We start from the raw sequence: 16,743 nt of genomic DNA, 5'->3' as shown, positions 1-16,743 counted from the left end.
GCTAGGGCAGAAAATTTTTCAAAAGAAAAAGTGAGATACAGACTTTAATTGAGACACTGTCCATGGCAGAATAGACCATGGTTACAAGCCAAAAGCCAAAAGTATGACTAAAGAACTTTAGATTTTGTTATCTTTATGATGCTAATGACCAGTTTTGCTAAAAGAAATGGAAGTGAGAGAGAGAGAGAGAGAGAGAGAGAGAGAGAGAGAGAGAGAGAGAGAAAGAAAGAAAGTGAAAAAGCATATCATCATGAGGAATCTCAAGGTGAGTGTGTGTGTAGAGATAAGAGTGAAATGGAAGTAAATGCAGAATTGAAATGAAGGCAATGGAGCTTTCGAAGGGAAATCCGTTTCTGTCCACAACATGTCTTCACTGATAGTGCTCAAATGGTCCTTTCATTTTCCAAAAGTGATGAGGACTCGTACAGGAGCTTTCGGACCCCCCACCTTCTGATCAGTCTCACCTTTTAAAAGTGATGAGGACTCGTAGAGGAGCTTTTGCGGCTTGTGTGTCTTTTCATTGATTACCTTCTTTTCAAAATGATGCGAAATTTTGACTTCATGGGCAACAAGGAATGCTGCATGCCTACATTCCTAATCCTAACACAAGTGTGGGAATTGGAATCCTAGATATATAGTTTTGATCTTTAGCTGCTGATTGGGAAAGAACTAAAAAAACACCTTAACAATTGATCAAACTGCCAAAGGGTTGTTGAATTGAGGGCCAAGTATGCTTGGATTTTCTGATCATAAAATGAATTTGATCGAAGGGGGGATTTTAGATAAACTACTAATATACAGCTCACGGCCAGCAAACAAAAAGTTGTTCATTTCTTTTAATTAACGGAAAATGAGATATTGAAAAACTTGGAACAGTTCTTTTAATATCGGGAAGAGAAACACCACTAAACTAGTAAGCACACATTTTTATTTTTATTTTTATTTTGATAAAAACCTACAAACTTCAACATATATGTATGTATATTTATGATCATGTGTGTGTATATATATGTCTTGAAAAGAAGAGCTTTAATATAGTTGGTAGCCCATAAACAAGGGTTTTTGAAGATAATGCTACAAAACACTTTTCCCTCTCAAATTCAGATGACCTTATCAAATTCCGGGCAATGAATACATTGTTGAATTTTATATGCAAGATGTGTGGGAAATGAATAAAAAAATTACTGAGAGCAATGATTCAAGATCACCCTGTTTTAATAAAAAGAAACGCACACTTTCATCATCGGTTTATATATACAGGATATAGATTGACATTATGATCATCACATGCCAAAACCTAACAGTCTTTTATTTTTATTTTTTGTCAAAGTGGTCCATGAGAAAAGATCCCAAGCTCAAATGCATACATATATAAATGGTGCCATTCTTTTAGAACAGTCTTCTTGTTACGTTGTGGACCATTTGGAACTATGTACTTTGTTGGCGGATTTATGCACTTGTCAGATCGTCTTTGGGCCACCCAAAAAATATTGCTCAGTCATTTCTCACGAGTGCAAAAATTGTGCGATCGATATGGAGAGATGGCAATGTGCTTCCTCATGTTTTATTTTATTTTTTTCTTGGTGGAAATGTGATTCTCATGTTTATGCATGTGGCAGTACCAAAAAAAAAACCCTACATGTATTTGAAACTTTTATTTTTCTTTTCTTTTCCAATTTGGATAAGTCGATGCTTGTGAATTGTGGTGTAATAAAACTCAACCATTTGGGACGATATATGGAGCAGGAGAACCTTCTATGACTTTGATAGCTTTGGTGGTGTCTGCTACACAGAGAGAGAGAGAGAGAGAGAGAGAGAGAGAGAGAGAGAAGGCCGCCGAGCAGTCAGTGCTAGGGAAAAAGAGATTACTTTAAAAAGAAGATAAACAAAGAGGCTGCGATCACCATATTTATATAAATGAATATTAATATATGTTTTTTTTTATATAATCGATAAAACGAGGAAACACGCAGCTCGAGACCCAGAAATTCCAAATTAAACGCAGCATGGGTTTGAGTTTGCGGGTTTTGTCCTTGTTATAACGGCGCCTTGAGGTTACCTGTCTCTATTTTACATTAGAGAATTCAATACAATTTTGTGGTCTCTATTTGATCCACAATTAAGTTTCAATGTGTATTTTGACAAGTTGGCCAACGGGTTTAGCCCAATGGAAAAAGTCTTGAATTGCATATATGTGGTCCTAAATACGAGTATTCATGACATCTTGACAATGTGTGTGAGAAAAAAAAAAAAATGTAGCTATTAATCCGATAACTTCTTTTCTCAACATTGAAATATGCTCGAAGTTCGAATCTTCCTCGTTACTAATAAATATTTAAAAAAGCACAAAATATGCATGTACTCTCTCTTTTATTTTGAGTCCAATTAGAACTATCCAAATTTAATTATGAAAAAAAAAACATAACAAAATGGTTATAGTTTTATTATCCACCATATTTTCTCAGCCCCCAACCCTACTTGCCTTGTATTTATTTTATTTTCTTCCCTAAATTTAGGTTTATAAAAATGAGAAAGACCCATCGCCATAGGCAAACGAATTAATACGCAGGACATGTTCTAACGTGCCCGTCGCGGTCAATCACTGTCAAATTAGAAACCAAAGCGTGGGCGCTAGAATTCTGAAGAATGCTTTAAGATTCCAACACGTGGTGGTGAGGCGTCTGTGGGCCGTCACGTCGAGTCTCATCATATGTAGGCCTCTCGATATGGCCCAAGCCCATTACCATATTCGACTAACGACGCAAATGCACCATCAAATTCCAAACCTTGTCGTTTTGGGGAGTTGGAAAATGACAACATGTCGTCGTGGCATGGGTCTATCCTAATGTAGGCGGACTATGGAGGGCTTTGATTACGTACCTCGGAAGCCCTGCAGTACCCAATATGGCCCGCTGTGACTTAATGTCATTCTTATATTGTCTTTACAAGTTATAGTCTAAATTACATGCGAGGTGGGTTTCTCTCTCTTTCTCACACACACGCACAACTATGATGTCATGATAATTCAAACCTGAGGCTGAACTAATTTATTTAAATTACAGTGTTAAATTCAAAATCAATCGGAAAGAAAAAAAAAGAGCTTCAATTGAATTTGAGTAGTGTGATTTCAAATCCAATAGAGCTTTTAACAAACAATAGAACATATACAAGGTAGTTTAGTTCATGTTTTATAATTAACAGATGTTTTGATATAATATGCTAACAATACATAAAATTTTATTTTTGAAGAAGCATTCTAAGATCCACTGAGAAGACGGCCCATACAAAACTAGGAGACTTGGATTAAAGCAGAGGACGCTCTTGCTTTCAGATTAGAAGAAAAGTTCAGCAGGCAGATGTGAGCATATACGATGTGGTGAACCTTGTTTTGAAGTTGATGCTTGGAATATACCCTATCATTTCTTGGGGGGATTGTCTTATAGACTTGTACAAAAACTTTCCCAAAAAAACAAGGAAAGAAAAGAAAAGAGCTAAAGTTTCATGCATGGTTGAAACACTTCCAATCCGAGCCCAAGTCCTTAGGTTTCCATGTACATAAAGTACAACCTTAGGTTTTAGCCCAAACATGAATTGGCAAGCCCAATTATGTTTGAGCCGAACATCAGGAGTAGCTGGCAGTCTCTTTCATGATCTAAACACGTAGAATGCTTAGGGTTAGTCGTGTATGTATGTATGATTGATTCGTAGCTGTTGATGATTTAAACATGTAGAATGCTTATGGTTAGTCGTCTGTGAACATATGATTGATTCATAGCCATTGATCATAATTATAGACCTTATAAAAAATAGTTGTATAAAATGCAGGGCGGGTTGTTACATGGGCTTTTATACTCGGATCAAGCCCATCCAAACCTTTCCGTCATGCTGTATCAGAAGTCGTCCTCCTGCAGGTGAGTGATTCTTAACTGTATATGCATGTAAGGTCTATATTTTATAGATCAACGGCTATGAATCAATCAGGTCTAATTCTTTTTTCCAAAAATAGTGTAGCCGCACGGTATACTTATTTTGACACGTGGCTTTTTTTTCAGAGTACCCCTATTTCCACCTACCTGTTTTGTTTATCAACCAGCCTTATCTTCCTGCTCACTATATAAATTTGAAAAAAAATACAGTTCAGGGGTAATAAAATATTCATAGAATTTATAAAATTCTATATTTTTTTAAAACAAAAACCCATCCGCCCCAAGCAGCCACCACTTCCCCGACCCCAATCCCTAGCCCCACCCCACTGCCCAGATTCATCCCCAAAAACCCAAGCCTCGACACCACCGCCGCCTCCACCGCCTCCGCGTCCACCAATGACGAAGAATTGTAGGCTTTGCGAGAAGAGAATCGGCGACTGAGAAACTCGCTGGAGCATAATCTCAAGCTCCTCGAAAACCTCTATGGACTTACTTCTTTGCTGAACGATTGCCTTCCCGATGTAAGCAAATTTTGGGTCGATTCAATTCGATGTCCTTCTGATCAATTTGTGCACAATTTCAAATTTTTATGTAAACTGAAATGGGTTTTTTTTTTGTTTTGAGTTGTCATATTCAGTTGTTTGCTCGTTTAATAGCTAATGTGGGTTTTTTTTGGGGTTGTCATATTCAATTTTGTTCGTTTAATAGCTTCTGATCAAAATTTCTTATGTTTTTTAATTGGTTTTAATGTTTCTCTCTGGTCTGGTGGATTTTTCCATAAATAGTATAGCCGACCGGCTATACTCATTTTTTGATTTTTTAAAATATAGTATCGCCGCCCGGCTCTACTTATTCCACACGCGGCGCATAAACGAATATCGGAGAAAAAATTTAAAAGGATCCCAGTATATAGTATCGCCGCGCGGCTATACTATTTTCAGACAAACATAGTATAGCCGTTCGGCTATATGACTTTTTTTAAAAATAAGCAAAATCGAGTATAGCCGCTCGGCTATAAAATTTTTAAAAAATTGAAAGAACCGATTATAGCCTTTATTAAAAAACAAAGGCCCCGAGTAGCGATAAGGTGCCACGTGGGAAAATAAGTATAGCCGCGCGGCTATATTAACCTGACTGATTTATAGCGTTTGGATGGGCTTGATCCGAATATAAAAGCACATGTAACAGCCGGGCCGGCATTTTATACAACTAATGATGTTTATAGATTTAACCGTATACCTATACTTGTGGCCATAATCAGGAGCCTAGCTAGGCCCCTCGCAGATCAAAGTTGAAGAGGGGAATTAACGGATAAAAAGGAGAGAGAGAGGGAGAGAGAAAGAGCAGAAAGCCAGAACAGAAGCTGAAGAAGCCGAACTGTTGTATAAAAGAGTGAGAGAATGGTAAGCGCAAGCGCAATGCGTGTTGTGCAACCCACAATCCTCTCTACTTTTGTGGGTAACCGCTTGCTTCAGTCAGCGCAGCCTCTTCACCAACTCTTCAGCTACAACCCAGGTCCTTGCTCCTTCACTTTTATTCTTTATTTTATTTTTCAGTCTTGGTTTCTGAAGTTAAAACCTTTCTGATTCAGCTTTGGTTTCAATTCTATGTGTTCTATTTGAATGGGCTTATAGTCAAAGGAAGGGTGCAATAGTATGCTTGCTAGTGTTTATACTTGCATGAAATGGGGTGTTATAGCTTGTAGCTAGCATAGCTTATTGGTTTTGTGAGACTGCTTTTATAGCTATATCAACTAGATACAATTTCCCTAATGCTTTGTGTTTCTGATTGTATGACTTGAACTGAAAAATTGGTCTTTGGTACCAAGAGAACGAAACTTTAATGCCTAATTGAGCTCTTTTCTTGAAGATACAAACTTTTTTCCCGTTAGATGTCACTAACCTTTCTCTGTCTCCCCAACTAAAGTCCCATTCTTCAGTGGCCAAATCTAAATTCCCGACAAATTCTCTTTTCTCAGTCCCAGTTGCCACTGACCTTGACTACGCTAAAATCCCAAAGGAGTTGAGAGTATGGCGCGCTCATCGAGCAATCTCAATCTTGTCCACAACCAATAGCAAAGCCCCCTCTCCTTCTGAACTCAGTGTTTACCTACAACTATGCAGCCATTCGAAGTCTCTAAATCAAGGAAAGCATGCTCATCAAAAGATGATCCAATGTGGGTTGGATCAAAACCCATTCATAGTCACCAAATTAGTCCAAATGTATGCTGATTGTGATGATTTGGTGTCTTCCTGGAAGTTGTTTGACAACTTGTTAAAACCAAATGTCTTTGCTTGGACCGCAATCCTGGGATTCTATTCGAGGCACGGAATGCATGAAGAATGTGTAGGAGCATATGTTGAAATGATTTTGAATGATGTTTTGCCTGATGGGTATGTGTTTCCTAAGGTCTTAAGGGCATGTGCACAGTTGTCGTGCTTGAAAGTGGGAATTGTGGTTCACAAAGATGTGATTATATGTGGGTTTGAGCTTAATCTTCAAGTTTGCAATTCATTGATAGATATGTATTCGAAATGTGATAATATTGGGAGTGCTAAAAGGGTTTTTGATGAGATGGCGGGAAGAGATTTGTGGTCATGGAATTCAATGATCTCAGGATACGTATGTAATGGGTTGCTTGGATTGGCAGTAGAACTATTTGATTGTATGAATTTGGGTGGTTGCGAGCCTGATATTGTCACTTTGAATACAGTAATGGATGCTTATTGCCGAATGGGGCACTGTAACAAGGCTAAGAGAATCTTTGAACAGATTAAGGAGCCTAATATCATTTCATGGACCACCTTGATATCAGGATATTCAAGGATTGGGAGTCATGAAGCATCCTTGAGGATTTTCAGGGATATGATAGGAAGCAGCATGGTTGACCCTGATTTGGATTCTCTTTCTACTGTCCTTGTCTCCTGTCGGCATCTGGGGTCTTTGCTAAATGGAAAAGAAATCCACGGTTATGGGATAAAAAGGGAATCTGGCATTGCATTTTACCACTCAGCTGGCCCTGCATTGTTGACAATGTACGCCAACTGCCATAGAATTCATGATGCTACAAATGTTTTTAAATTAATGGACCCAGCCCATGTTGTTTCTTGGAATGCCATGATCCTTGGCTTTATTGATTTAGGACTGGAGGATTTGGCACTTGACAGTTTCAGAAGAATGCAAAGAGCACGCATCAACGTTGACCAAACGACAATATCCACTATCTTGCCAGCGTGCAATTTGAAATTTGGAAAACAAATTCATGCCTTCATTAGGAAAATTAGTTTTGATTTGGTTGTTCCGGTGTGGAATGCACTGATCCACATGTACTCTAAATGTGGATGCATTGGGTCTGCATACTCTGTATTTTCCAACATGATCAATAGGGATTTAGTGTCATGGAACTCAATGATTGGAGGCTTTGGAATGCATGGGCATGGAAGAGCTGCTCTTCACCTTCTCAAAGAGATGAATCATTCAGGGATTTGCCCCAATTCTGTAACTTTTACTTCTGTTTTGTCAGCTTGTAGTCACGCAGGTCTTGTGGATGAGGGCCTTCAAGTCTTTCACAGTATGATGAAGGAGTACGGCGTCATCCCCAGCATGGAACATTATGCTTGCATTGTTGACATGCTGGCACGTGATGGTCAACTTGAAGATGCAGTTAGTTTTATTCATAGGATGCCTTTGAAGCCTGATAAGTGTATTTGGGGAGCTCTGTTAGCTGCCTGCCGAGCCCATCAAAATGTTAATGTTGCAAAGCTTGCTGCTGTACAATTAGTACAGTTGGAACCGGGAAATGCTGGGCACTATGTCACCCTGTCAAATATATATGCAAGAGCTGGAAGATGGGATGAAGCTGTACAAGTGAGAAAGCAAATGGAAGCCCAAGGATCGGTGAAGCCATCTGGAAATAGCTGGTTTGAATGTGGAAACGGGACAAATGAAATATCTAATGAATAGAAGTATGGATACTTTGTGTTCAAAAGCTTTGGATGAGCTTGGTCCTAATACTTAATCCCATGTGACTGGCCTTCAATTTGTACAACTAATTAATTAGGCAGGATTTTGCGAATTCATTCGGGGCACTTGAGGGCATAATGATAAGCCAAGCAACGCCCATCCCAGGAACCCAAGATGCACAAATAAAAGGAATGAGAGAGAGAGAGAGAGAGAGAGAGAGAGAGTCAGAAGCCAAACCATGTAAGAGCGAGAGAATGGTAAGTGCAAGCGCAATGTGTGTTGTGCAACCCAAAATCCTCTCCTCTCTTATGGGAAACTGCCTCCGTCAGTCAAAGCAGCCTGCTCACCAACTCTTCCGCTACAACCCTGGTCCTGGTCCTTCACTTTTGTACTTCTTTAATTTTTGGTTATTGATAATAGTATTTCTGATGCAGCTTCTGTTTCACATGTTATGCACAGTTTTTTTCTTTTCATCTGATTTTGGATCCTTTCCCTAAGGTTGAATCAGTTTAGAAGTCAATTGATGAATGCATGTCGTTGTGAGTTATTTATATTTGCATGAAAAGGTGTTATAATTTTTGGTGAACCTAGCTTATTGGTATTTGAGATTGCTGAACTGTGACATACCACATGCAATTACAACCATGCTTTGTTATTTCTGATTGTGTGACTTAAATGAAACATAAAAGTTCTTTGATACCAAATGAATGAAACCTTAATGCCTAACTGAGCCCTTTTCTTGGAAATGTAAAAGATGTCCTGTATAATACCAATAGTTTCTAAGAATCTATAAACCAAAGCCTAGAGTCCTTGACAATTTTATGAAATCAACATTTAATGCACTTGTTTTTCCTATTTTTTAAACATGTGAATATAGTGATGGTCATTGTTATTTTCTTTGTTTCAAATTCTCACACACAGGAAGCAAGCATGTTTCAATGCAGTTATCCAGAAGATTTTCTGGCTTGACCAACCTCTTGTTCAATGGAAGGTATGGCATGCAACATTCTGCGTACTCACATGTGTTATATAGACACAGAGGCACACACAACACGGGCATAATAGTATTATTTCATGCACTTTGGGACACTGTTAAAAGGTTTATGAATAAATCTACCAATTGGCTCCCATTTTGTATAAGTGTTGTCTGTAGAAGTTCAAATGACTACATACGGTATTATAGTATTATTTATTAGCTTCTAGCTTGTTTGATCTATTTCTTGACCTCATCATGGCTCTATTTTTGGGTTTTAGACGATGATGAGGTTTCTGGACTGGGATTTTGACACACTGCATGATTTTCAATTATGTAATGCACATCATGTAAGATACATATGCAGACACGTCTTTGTAAACTCATAAGTGATGGATATTTTGTTGAAATTAGCAGAAATGCAGATAAAGTTCTAAACACCAAGCGCAAACGTCTAAGGCCTGGAAAAATTTCACCTCATCGCCCTGTTCCAGATCATATACCAAAGCCTCCTTATGTCAAATCCAAAAAACCTCCTGGAATTGCGAGTGGACCTGAAGTGCATGATGAGAAGGGGATAGAATGCATGAGAGCCTCCGGAAGGCTTGCAGCACAGGTTCTAGAATTTGCTGGGACTTTGGTCAAGGTGACTGTTCTGCTTTGGGCTTGTTTATCTATGTTTGCACTTTTTCTGTAGAATGATTTTTTAGGTCAATTTTTTTCCCTTATGTCAGAAGGTTGTGTTTGGTGTTGAAGTAATTTTTATTTGTTTTTGCGGCAAAGTATACATTGAAAATAACAATCGGTTTACGAACCATACAGTAGTAATACACAATAACATTCAAATAGAGCTTTGTAGAAAAGAATTCAAATGGCTGAGACCTATGCTGTCCAAAAAATGTAGTCTATTTACACTAAAGGGTATTGACAACTGCCCTGAGAAAGCGGATCCTTGACCTGCCTAAACCCTGAAAAAGTGGCTGCCTACTTCATACCATTGCAATTCCAGAATAAAACTCTCTCTCTCTCTCTCTCTCTCTCTCTCTCTCTCTCTCTGTGTAGCCTCATATCCTAATGAAATATTGAGGGTTTCTCTGTCGATGCATGTAGAGTAGAAGTACTTGATGGTGGAAAGTATTGCAAAGTGTATGATTCTACTGAGAGAAAAGCTGTTAGATCTGAACTCTGTGTGTGTGTGTGTGAGAGAGAGAGAGAGAGAGAGAGAGAGAGAGAGAGGGTACAGCATGTGGCCAACTACGGCTAGGCTGCTAGCAGTGAAGAACCTGGACTACTCTGGTTAAGTGGTTTTAACATAAAGGGAAGGCTGGGGAGACCTTAGGAATTGATGATAAGTGTAGGCGATTAATGCAGAGAGCGTATGTGTTGATTGAAGGCTACAACTTTACTTTGTTAAATAATATTCCCTTAGTGTAATCAAAATTACAGTATAAAACGATTTGAAAATGCTCGAAAACCCAAGTTCTTGCCCAGAAAAAAAAAAGGAAAAAAAAAAGGTTGGGTTGCCTTTACAGTAGTGCAGATTTCTAGAAGCCGCAGGTCCCCCAAAACAAACAAAAAAGAGGAAGAAGAAAGGAAAGGTCTTTCTTCAATTTGCTACTTTCTTAGAGATTCTAGAGTTGGATTTAGCAAAACGTAGATGTTGGAGTGTGAATCTGTATGATATTTACTGAACTGATATTTTTCTTTTTCTTTTGGTCATTGTCGTTGTCAAGCTACTAGGCTAGTGCATGATGCATTCAAGATTTTGCAATCTATCATTATTTTTCGTTGTTAGCTAATAAGTGATTGGAGATAGATTCTTGACTTTGATTGCATGATGTAAGAGGTGGGTGTCTTGCTCTGTATGAAACTTTTAATTGGTTGCTTCTATTGGCAGCCAGGCATAAAGACAGATGAAATTGACCAAGCTGTTCACCAAATGATAATTGATAATGGTGCCTACCCGTCACCTCTTGGCTATGGTGGTTTTCCAAAGAGTGTCTGCACATCAGTGAACGAATGTATTTGCCATGGAATACCAGATTCCCGAGCACTTGAGGTTTCTTTGATTACAGTTCTTAGCTACAACATCTTGTTCTTCTAAGTAATGAATTGTTTCAAATCAAAATCACATCTATTTTTTTTTTTCTTGGCAGGATGGTGATATAATTAACATTGATGTTACGGTCTATTTAAATGTGAGTATGGTTACTTAGAGCATGCGTAGTTTAAACAAAATGAAATGAGATACACAATTCAAGACTTGAGGTTTTGACCGTGTATCCATATTAAATGGTTGACACAACTCAACTTTTACTTCTTTTTAATCGAATTGTTCTTTTAATTGTAAATAATGCTTATATTAGGTTAACTACACGCATTTTTACCTGTTTTATCATTCACAATTGTTTGATTTAATGCATTTCAGTTACTTGCCAAGTTCAACCTTTAGTATCTATATCCTTCTGACTGACTTGTAATTTACAGGGATATCATGGTGATACATCAGCAACTTTCTTTTGTGGAGATGTTGATGATGAGGGCAGAAAGTTAGTTCAGGTGGCAATATCTTTCTTTTAAATTTTATGGAGTTCCATGGGTTTTCCACGTATTTGGTACTGTAATATGATAAAAGTTCTTCACTGATAAAGATTATTGTTAGAATTCTAGGGTTTTTGTTTGTAGGCATAACACAAAGTTCCTATTAGTTTCACAAGAATTCATTTCACTTGATTACTTCCACCTAAAAGTTTATTAGCCTTATGTAACAGAACTTTTCCTACCCTGTGTAGCCAATATCTTTTTGAATGCCTGAACGCCAAAAAAAATAAAAATAAAAATAAAAAATCTTCTTGAATGCCATCATCTCTTTGATACAGGTGTACGTCCAAAAGTGTTGTTCACTTTGAAAAAATGTTTCAGCTACCCCTGTTCTTGTGCTTTTGGATTTTCTTTATTTGTTTTGTGTACCTATAATTTCAACTTATTGCATTGGTATAGATGGCCGACAGTGAAATTTCATAAATCTTGGTAAATTATATCTTCCACTAACACTTCTTTAGTTATGGACTTGTAGTGAGGCGAACCTTTCTAGGCTGAAATTAGTTAATTGTATGCCTTTAACTTCTCAAGATGTTCTTCTATGATAGCTATTCTTACAAGATTTATTTTTGAAGTATTGCCTTAGGTAACTAAAGAATGCCTCGACAAGGCAATCTCAGTATGTGCCCCTGGAGTGGAGCTTAAGAAAATTGGAAAAACAATCCAGTAAGGCATCTTCTTCCCCCACCCCCCTAATTCTGTAGTTCTGTTTTCTTCCTTATATGCAGGATTCTGTAGTGGCATTGGTGCAATAAATTTTTTCTTTTTGTGTCAATGTGTCTTAAGGCTGACTTGTCATATACATGCATGCATAAGTCACATATGGATGTGAAAATTCAATCTTATTCAAATAATAAATGGTTTTTTGTTTTCCTCAATAAGGGAGCATGCAGATAAATATCGTTATGGTGTTGTTCGACAGTTCGTTGGGCATGGGGTTGGACGTGTCTTTCATGCCGATCCAGTTGTTCTACACTTCAGTAATAATTCTGAGCTTTATGCTGCTCCTGTCTCCAATATTCACTCATTGTTTGAGCAAGTCACGGAAATTATTTATTAAAACTTAGGGTCTAGAAATATTCCTTAGACTAATTCTATTGACGGCTGAAAGTTTATTACTGATTAGTATAGAAAACATGTGCCATAAGACATAAATGTTTGTAATTCAGTAATATAAAGCATTAATCTGCCTTATGTTTCTTTCTTGAAGTATGCAATATATTGCCACTAATATGCATGGAGACACACACGAGACACACAATCTACATCTAGAATATCTGCCAACAGAACATATTCCGGTTGAAGTGATTTTTATTCCTTGTAGGGAACAATGAAAGCGGCCGCATGGTGGTAAACCAAACCTTCACAATAGGTAATGCATTTTGATTATTCAAACTTACCTTCTTTTTGGAAAAAGTTGTTGCTTATTTGTGATGTACTTGTTTCATAACTGTGTTCAGAACCGATGCTGACACTAGGCAGCTTTAATCCCGTAATGTGGGACGATAATTGGACAGTAGTCACAGAAGATGGAAGCTTGTCAGCACAGTTTGAACATACCATTTTAATAACCGAAGATGGGGCTGAGATACTAACTCGGTGTTAGTGATGGTGCTAGACCTTATACGATAGAACCTATAGATACCCAAGTTTGGGAATTATACTTGATTGGAGTTGCATCTTCCAAGTTAAAAAATTTATGTTGGAGGTGCACATATGTTTTTCTTTTACCATTATTTTAGATGATTCCTTTAACTGCATACATCATGTTATTGTTATTTCTCATAGTTGTTGTATCTTGTACAAGGATTTGGATTTTCACATGGTCTTTATGCGTTGGATTATTTCTTTCATTAAGCTCCTTTCTTTTCTCTTCTTCTCCCTCCTTTCGGTTCGGACACAAATTGGTGAAAATAATTGCACTCATCTATCATATTATTAAGGTGACAATTCTTCGATGTCTTGAAAGTGATATTTAACTGATTTATGCTAATCATTACATGCTATGGTTGTGGTGGGAAGGAATTTCTTTCCAAGCATTAAATTGGTGCTGGTATTTTTGGAGTATGGCTAATGGACGTCTCATCGTCGGATGGAGCTTGTTTGCTTTGTCTCTCGTTGGACTGCAACTAGTTCAATAGGCAGAACAAATGCAAATGTTAATTTCATTATTTCAGCTCTAATTTCGTCTTCAGAGTTTTGAAAATTCTGCATGGCACAGATTGTAAAGGATAAAGGTAGGGAAGGTAGGGAAGAGTTCACAACTGTTCTTCATGGTGTTCAATTTTGTGGAGTTGTTTGGCCCTACACTATCACCTCCATTCAAACTTTTCTATTTCTAGTAAGAAGGTTGTTTTGGCAACGCAATACTGTTAGACATACGTACTGTTTTGAACGCGTAAGCAACTACTCCATTGAAAGTGGGAAATGGTTTGTATTTGATTTGCTGATTTGGGCAATTGAAGTTTTGATATTTACTTGTAGTTTTGGGACCTCAAACTCGGATTCCCACATTTCTGATCATGGTTTTTTTGACCCGGCTCTCCATGTTTATTCTCATGGTGTTGGATTTATTATTATTATTATTATTCTATCGACATTGTCGTTCGATCATGAAATTTGAACCCATGACATTCTACAATAAAGTATAGAGTAGACGAGCCACTAGACGAAATAGTCTTAAAGAAAGTTGAATGCAATACGATTGTTTGGTATGTAAGCCCATTGTTAGACCACGTACACATACTTTAGAAAAACATATGCAGCGCTATACGCATCAGGAAATACATTTACGATTGTTTGGCATGTCCAAGCCCCATAGTCAAACTCACCTAACTATCCATGTTACTAATTAATATCTGATAAAAGCATGAGCATGGCCCTAACATGACCTTGTTTCTTCATATCTTGATCATGTAGCCAATTTTAGTTTACATGGGTTCAAGTGTAAAATGCAAAACCTTATTTTTAATATATTAGCACATGGGTTTAGGGTTGAAAGTTTGAGACTTTACTTATTTATATACATTAGGAGGTCCATGCATCGTCGTCATGTAATAGATTGCTTGCTTAGCAAGCTGAAAATCAAATAATGTCTCTGCGTGAAGAAATCAACCCATCAAGCTATGGTGATAAAATCACTGTTCTAAGCATTGATGGTGGAGGAATTAGAGGCATTATCCCTGCAACCATATTGACTTTCCTTGAATCCAAATTACAAGTATGCAATTATCTATATACTAATTATCATCATCATCCAAATTACAAGGAAAATTTAGACTGATTTTTGTTTTGTTTTTGTTGTGTATGTGTGTTTAGGAACTGGATGGAGAAGAAGCCCGAATTGCAGATTACTTCGACGTGATCGCAGGAACAAGCACAGGAGGCCTAATAACGGCCATGTTGACAGCACCTGACCAAAACAGACGACCTCTCTATGAGGCCAAAGATATTGTTCCATTCTATCTCAACCATTGTCCCAAAATATTCCCTCAATCCAGGTTCATTAATTAATGATCACTAATTATATAATTTCTTTCTCAAGTTTAGTTCTAATTGCATCCCATGATATTAATTAATGGATAATATAGTGGAACACTTATGAGAATGAGAGCCTTAAGGGGACCAAAATATGATGGCAAGTATCTCAGAAAGTTGGTTCGCAAAATACTTGGAACTCGAAGACTGCATGAAACTGTAACTCGAATTGTGGTGCCTACATTTGACATCAAATTGCTACAACCCCATGTCTTCTCAACCTTCGAGGTATCAACTTATAACTTATAATTTCATAAGTTTCACATACAATTTATTATATATCACTGAGAGATTAGGAAAAATATGATAAGATATGAGTAATGTATAGCAGCACGGTTGAAAAATGTTCGCAGGCAGAGATGGACGTTTCTGAGGATGCATTGCTATCAGATGTTTGCATCGGTACTTCGTCTGCTCCAACTTATCTCCCAGCTTATCATTTCAAAACTAAAGATTCAGGAGGAAATGAAAGGGAATTCCACCTTGTTGATGGTGGGGTGGCAGCAAACAATCCTGTAAGTGTCGTATATTTACCGACCACATCTCTCATTCAGGTACGGTGAGATTTGTTTGAGAGATAGGGTTAATAAACGTGATACGTGTACAAATAGTTTTATTAAAGTTATAATGATGCTCGATACTAATTAATATGGTACCATGGTCCTTAATTCATCCAACTACTTGTTTATGGAACATGTTTTCTTTGTGTTTCCCTTCTTACCATGATCTTTTTTTTTTTGTGTGTTTTGAATTGGAAAGGCATTGCTGGCAATGAAGCCAACAGGGAAAGTGTTCCCAGGCAGTCCAGATGATCTGGCCTCACCACAAAGTCTACAATATGAGAAATACCTTATGCTCTCACTGGGCACAGGGACTTCAAAGATGGAGAAAAAATACAACGCAAAGATGGCAGCAAAGTGGGGGATTTTGGGCTGGCTTTACAAGGATGGCCATTGCCCTTTAGTTGATGCCTTCACATTTGCTAGCGGAGACATGGTCGACCTTCACATGTCCTTGATTTTCAGGTCCGTCAAATGCGAGCACAACTACCTTCGCATTCAGGTACATATATTTCATCAACCTAAGAAATTAATGCCATAATTTATGCATTCCATATGTACTGATCACATCTCTAATCGAAGCTTATTCAACTTGAGGTCATTTCTGTCTCGGTCAAATATGTGATCAATAATGTCATACGAATAAGGTTTTCATGATTTATTACTATGTGAGAACTCCAATCTAGGATGACACATTAAGTGGGAACACATCGTCGACAGACAAGGCAACAATGGAGAACATGAGGGAGCTAATAAAGACTGGTGAGAGTCTGTTGCAGAAGCCTGCTTCAAGGATGAATCTTGATACAGGGATATTTGAACCAGCTCACAATGGAGCCACCAATCAAGAAGCCCTCACTAGGTATAATGACGACACATAATGCATTTCATAACCATTAAACTTATATCAAGCTAATATTTAAGCTAATGATTAAGCATTAATACTTGTACTTGTGGCTTGGCAGATTTGCCAAAAAACTATCGGATGAGAGAAAACTGCGAAAGGAACGATTACATCAGACCTCCATTTGATTACAATATATAATAGATTCATTATCTTAATTATAATTGTGTTTAAGTGAATTTATACTTGGTATTAGAATCATGATATTGGCATATTGCTTGACACATCTGGTGCAAGTTTTATTCATTAATAATAATTGATCTCTCTCTCTCTCTCTCT

At 37.6% G+C, this 16,743-nt stretch overlaps 2 protein-coding genes across 6 annotated transcripts; both read left to right on the top strand.

Moving 5' to 3' along the window:
* Positions 1-5,095: 5,095 nt before the first annotated feature.
* Positions 5,096-13,316, top strand: MAP1D (methionine aminopeptidase 1D). 5 transcript variants are annotated; one of them, XM_008243286.2, is made up of 10 exons: positions 5,096-5,441; positions 8,811-8,880; positions 9,280-9,508; positions 10,760-10,921; positions 11,019-11,060; positions 11,350-11,421; positions 12,050-12,129; positions 12,346-12,443; positions 12,788-12,835; positions 12,924-13,316. In XM_008243286.2, exons 1-10 carry the CDS (start codon positions 5,327-5,329, stop codon positions 13,067-13,069), a joined length of 1,062 nt encoding a protein of 353 aa, XP_008241508.2. In that variant the 5' UTR covers positions 5,096-5,326; the 3' UTR covers positions 13,070-13,316. The 5 variants fall into 5 exon arrangements, 4 of the variants coding, with proteins under 4 accessions (XP_008241508.2, XP_008241506.2, XP_008241507.2 ...); XM_008243284.2 differs by having other exon boundaries at positions 5,098-5,441; positions 9,277-9,508; XM_008243285.2 differs by lacking the exon at positions 5,096-5,441 and adding an exon at positions 8,108-8,258 and having other exon boundaries at positions 9,277-9,508.
* A 1,203-nt stretch (positions 13,317-14,519) lies between these two features.
* On the top strand, positions 14,520-16,722 carry LOC103340227 (patatin-like protein 1). The gene is made up of 7 exons (XM_008243624.3): positions 14,520-14,683; positions 14,782-14,963; positions 15,054-15,228; positions 15,354-15,515; positions 15,760-16,062; positions 16,247-16,422; positions 16,526-16,722. The coding sequence occupies exons 1-7, from the start codon at positions 14,555-14,557 to the stop codon at positions 16,590-16,592; spliced, it is 1,194 nt and encodes a 397-aa protein (XP_008241846.3). The 5' UTR covers positions 14,520-14,554; the 3' UTR covers positions 16,593-16,722.
* The last annotated feature ends 21 nt before the right edge of the window (positions 16,723-16,743 follow it).

This window comes from Prunus mume, linkage group LG8, assembly GCF_029339155.1.
Source record: "Prunus mume cultivar Tortuosa linkage group LG8, ASM2933915v1, whole genome shotgun sequence".
In the NCBI taxonomy this organism is placed as follows: domain Eukaryota; kingdom Viridiplantae; phylum Streptophyta; class Magnoliopsida; order Rosales; family Rosaceae; genus Prunus; species Prunus mume.
Note: the sequence above shows the minus strand (reverse complement) of the source record. Positions and strands in the feature narration are given on the sequence as shown.

Bases quoted from the DNA above. Each gene is read 5' to 3' on its own strand.
- MAP1D (XM_008243284.2), top strand. From the start codon at position 5,327: ATGGTAAGCGCAAGCGCAATGCGTGTTGTGCAACCCACAATCCTCTCT. The intron at 11,422-12,049 runs GTGGCAATATCT...GTATTGCCTTAG, and splicing joins AGGGCAGAAAGTTAGTTCAG to GTAACTAAAGAATGCCTCGA. The intron at 12,836-12,923 runs GTAATGCATTTT...AACTGTGTTCAG, and splicing joins AAACCAAACCTTCACAATAG to AACCGATGCTGACACTAGGC.
- LOC103340227 (XM_008243624.3), top strand. From the start codon at position 14,555: ATGTCTCTGCGTGAAGAAATCAACCCATCAAGCTATGGTGATAAAATC. The intron at 15,516-15,759 runs GTAAGTGTCGTA...TGAATTGGAAAG, and splicing joins GGGTGGCAGCAAACAATCCT to GCATTGCTGGCAATGAAGCC. The intron at 16,063-16,246 runs GTACATATATTT...ACTCCAATCTAG, and splicing joins ACAACTACCTTCGCATTCAG to GATGACACATTAAGTGGGAA.